Raw genomic sequence first — 4,869 nt, forward strand, 5'->3', positions numbered from 1 at the left:
TTATCTTTTTTGGCATGTAGTTTCCTATTCTTTAACGTTGTACTGTCTAGCGAGGGTCTTTCCATTGTTTTAAATGAATTCGTCTGTGTATTTGGTTTTGACAGGAGGTCGTTTCAAGAATAACTGCAGTAAACACAATCTGATAATGGAGCTCCACTGAACATCCTGAATGCCTGTTTTTTGCTCGGATGCATTAACTGTAAGCCTCCGGCAAATAAACACCATAAAGTTCACGTCCGAATGCAGACAAAAGACACACATTGCCATGGAAACAAATAGAAAGTGCTGTTTCTGGTTGAAATGACACATGTCCTGATTTGAGTCCAGCTGATGGTTTAACTCGGTGTCATCATCAGAACCAGTTCAGCACGGACTGCTCTGACTGAATGAGATGAGAAATGAAAGCAAACAACATAAGAGCTTCTGCTGCCTTTTCTGGCTGACTGAGCACGTCCATCACACCAGGTTCAGCGGTCAACACTTCTGTCTGTTATTACTGCTCTCTGGAAATCTCTAATCTGAGAATAAATCCAATGTACGAGCAAAAATTATAGTGTTGGTCTCTCCCTACTGGACAAACAACATACTGCACACAAATTTTCAACTGTTAGAGGAAGACAAAGATCTCATATTGGAATAAAACTTAGATTTTTATTTAATCTCTGCACATTTTTAATGTTTCAGGCTCACTAAAGCTGCATTTATTTGATCAAAAATACTGTGAAATATTATTAGCAATATATTTGTACAATTTCCCTCATGCATTACTACTGAAATGCTTGTTAGTTAAATCTGACTGTATTTTTGTTATTTTAAAGATATTGGTTTTAATATAAATGCTTCTGCTCGGTTTATTCCTGCAACCTGCTTTATTAGGCTTTACAAATATGTTATCGACATTAAAATAGCATGGAGCAATGTACTTGAGATTGTGACCTTAACTAAGCTGAATAAAGACATAATTTGAAATAAAATGCTGGTTGTGAGATGTGCATTGCACATATTATGATTCTTCTTATTCCATTCATGCATTTATTTGGGTGTTACTGTATACTTGTGAGTATTTGGTATACTATCCCAAATTAAACCACTAGATGACGCTGTTTCAATGTCCACAGTGACAGACAGTATAATAAAGGAGTAGATCACCCAAAAATGTAAATTTGCTGAATTGATGTAGATGAGTTTGTTTCTTTGTATTTTAGTCAGAAACAAGAGTTTGAAGTTAAAACATCTTAATGATGGATTTATTTCGTACAAAACGCAGCTTTTGACTTCACAACACAATAACTGATGGACTGGAGAAGTGTGGATTACTTGTGATGTTTTTATCAGCTCTCAATCTGACGGCACCCATTCATACAGATATTTAAGGTTTATACATGTATGCATGAACAAATGGGTATAAAATGTCTCAAATATATAATTTAACAAATGAATTGAACAGGATTAATGTACACACAAGGCAGTACAGGACACGTGAGAGGGGAAACGTTTACATGTACATCGCAACACGCATAAATCCAAAAGAGCATAAAATAAGACAATGTGTGAGTAGTTGAATATAAAATCAATAGAGTCTGTGATTAATAAGGCCTTAGACATGAAGCATACATGCATGACATCTTTGTTGTGTTTGGTTGCACTCGTTTAGAGCTTGTCCGGAGCATGCAGAAATACCGCTGCTTCCCTCATGAGATCAAACCATGTAGCACAGAGTCCGTTTGCTACAGAATATTGTAAACATATAATACACCAGCACCTGTAGTGTCCATTTCAACAGTCCAACCAGAACGAACGGTCAGTTCAGTCTGTGACCGTTCTGCATCAGTGAATGGGTCGTTGACTTGACATGTCCAGCTCAGAATAACATTTCAGCACACAGACAGCTGACACCAAGGATATGAATTCATTAGTTTTAATATACTTCATAACTAACACTGAGGGTTTTGATGCACTCCTGTGTGTATTTAAGCAATATGATATGCAATGTGATATTGCTTTCATACAGCCATTCATATTGAGTAACTGATATTATATAATCAATCATTTTGGTGTTGCTCCGCCAAAGAAAATAGTTCCAGAGGAAGCTGTCAACAAGCCAGTGAATGCAGTGCTTCTGAAATACTGCGTGCGCAAATCAAATTAGTTTACCATAGTGTGTGTGTATATATATATATTTAAATATATATATATATATATACATAAAATGCATGATGGTTGGTCAATGCAGAGTTCCAGTAGTGCTAAAATACAGGAAACAGCTATAAGGCAAAACACCTTTTAGAATATCAAAAACTTTAGTTTTGTTGCATAGCAACATTTAGTCGAGTCAGGGACTGTATTTTCTATCGGAATGATTGCAGGTAATATAATAATTTAATGAACATATTAAAATAAAAGCACTTCCAACAAAAGTAGTTCCTAAAGAAACCAAAGCACGGCCGTGTCGCCAAACGACACACAGCGGACTGATACAAAGAGAGAGCTTTCCAGTGATGGTTTAGGAAACTTTAGGAACGCTTTTTGTCACACAAAAAAATAGATGACATAAAACAGATATAGTTGCGGTCCTTTCACGTCATCGCCGATTTCTTGTTGTGCTGCATAGCAATGTTGATGGGACTTAATTTAAAAAGTCCATTATTAAAATTAAAGCAACCAAAATAGTTCTAAACTATACCAAAACAGAATGACAGCTGTCTTACACACAGGCGAACTAATACTTGACCGTTTTAGGAAAATGTTAGGAACGCTGCTTATCCAATCAAACATATAATAGTTAACCATAAATAAGAAATATAGTTCCAGTCTTACGCTACTATGCGAAACAGCGTTCGCCGAATCACTGCGCGCGATTGACAGTCAAGTCAGACTATATTTTCTCGCGGAAGTAGATTAGCTTCATAAATACTGTGCTTCCTTAGTATTTTAAGCTGTGGTAGCCTACACAATATCTCGCGACAACCTCCCGTGCACTGCTGTGAAATGTGACGTTTAATCAAACCAGAGCATGTTGTTTGTAAACCACCCAAACACTGATAGATAAAGGCTGTTTTCTAATAAGCTTGCACTTGGTTAGGCAGTAACTGGCACCCGTTGTTAACGTGGTTCATCACTCTTTGTTTCAACTGCGCCACTTGTTCTCTCAGCACGCTGGCGGTGGACGCGAGCTCAGTGTTCTGGTTCTTCAGGTTCTTCACTTTGTCTTCCAGCCGGGATATCCGCTCCAGTTTCCGCTTGCGGCATTTGGAGGCGGCGATGCGGTTCCGCAGCTTCTTCCGCTCGGCCTTGATGCGCTCCTGTGTGTCCATGTTGATGGGGGACAGCGGAGGACTGTCGCCGAAGCTCTGCATGTCCGGCACGGTCTGCGGCTCGTCCTTCAGAGACGACTGCGCGGGCGGCGGAGGAGGGAACGGAATGGTGTCCGTGGAATAGTTCACCGTGGTGCTCCCGTACGTGCTCAAGTTCGTGTACACGGGCAGATCCGTGCCGCTCGCGAGTCTGTTGAGCGTCGGAGGGACGCACGCGCCTCCGCTCAGCTGGTTCTGCTTGTGAAGGTCCTCCAGGGCTTTGACGAATCCCTCCGCGAACTCCTGCTCGTCGCTCACCGTCTTCGGGTAGACGAACTGGGAGTTCGGCGAGGTGGTCACCATCCCGTTGGCCTGGATGATGAGCCTCTCCAGCTCCGGAGAAGCCAGCTTTAGGAGCCCCAGCTCGGGGGAACTGAGGATCCCTTCAGCATCCCTCAGATCGGGCTTCAGGCTGGAGCTGTTCTGGTCATTTAGGTTCAAACTCATGTCTTTCTTCATCATGATTCGTGGTGTTCCTCGTCTGGGTAGAGGCTTGTTCCCATCCTACACCCTGCTTCTGTTCTCCATACGAGTCATTTAGATGATATTCTTGCGTATTCTTGATTCTTCGTTTGTTTTGAATCGATTTATGATGTTGTTTTGTGATATTGTCGTCTCTCTCTCTCCTCGTGAGGTGTTATCTGTGGGCGTCGGTACGCATTTGCAAGTTTTCTATCCCTAAAAATTCCATTATGTCACTTTACAGCCCAGAGATTGGCCAACGATGACGTCCTCTTCCGGTTTGGTTTGCATAAAGGGGCCGCGCTCGTCGCTGTTGCTGCGGAGACGGGGAGTAAACGGTAAACAGTGCGGTGCATTGTGGGTTGACGTCATAGCGAGGGTGGAGAAAAGAGGCAGTCTGGGAGAAAATGTTCCTTCGTTTTTAAACGCGTTGAAGCTCTCAGGATACATTTAAATATGTACTGTGTGTGTGTGTGTGTGTACAGAGGGTATAGAAAAGAATTAGCCTCCTTTAAAATAATCACATTTGTTGCTTTGCAGCCTGAAATGAAGACAGACACAATTTTTTTTGTTTTATCCAATTGTATTTACTCAACTTACAACTTATAATATCCAAGTAAAAGATATAACTCCAACATGTCAGAAAAAAAATTATAATAATAATTTGTCGAGTCAAATTTTAACTCATCCATTTTTGCTTCTATCCATTAGAATTTAAACTATTTTATTAAAATATATTATTTTAAATATTTAAATGTTCTTTTTCTCTGCCAAATGTTATGAGCATGTTATTTGCTATATATTAACAATTAAATATTTAACATATTTTATTAAAATATAAATGTTTATATATATAATATATAACCCTATTATAAAATATTATATATGTTTTGAGCATGTTGTATGCAAAATATATTAAAAAAAAATCTAGATATACTATATATATGGTTGTTTATCTTAAATACCGCAAAACTCATTTTATTTGATTGACCTGTCATAAAATCTTTGAAGGGAACTTGATAAATTTACTCAGAAATCTTGATATTGAGGGATG

General features: G+C 39.2%; 1 protein-coding gene across 1 annotated transcript; it reads right to left on the reverse strand.

Annotated features, from left to right (window-relative positions):
* Positions 1–1,218: 1,218 nt before the first annotated feature.
* On the reverse strand, positions 1,219–4,057 carry LOC113111907 (transcription factor jun-D-like). Its single transcript, XM_026277104.1, has one exon. It carries the CDS (start codon positions 3,813–3,815, stop codon positions 3,060–3,062), a length of 756 nt encoding a protein of 251 aa, XP_026132889.1. The 5' UTR covers positions 3,816–4,057; the 3' UTR covers positions 1,219–3,059.
* Between the last annotated feature and the right edge of the window lie 812 nt (positions 4,058–4,869).

This window comes from Carassius auratus, chromosome 2, assembly GCF_003368295.1.
Source record: "Carassius auratus strain Wakin chromosome 2, ASM336829v1, whole genome shotgun sequence".
Taxonomy (NCBI): Eukaryota; Metazoa; Chordata; class Actinopteri; order Cypriniformes; family Cyprinidae; genus Carassius; species Carassius auratus.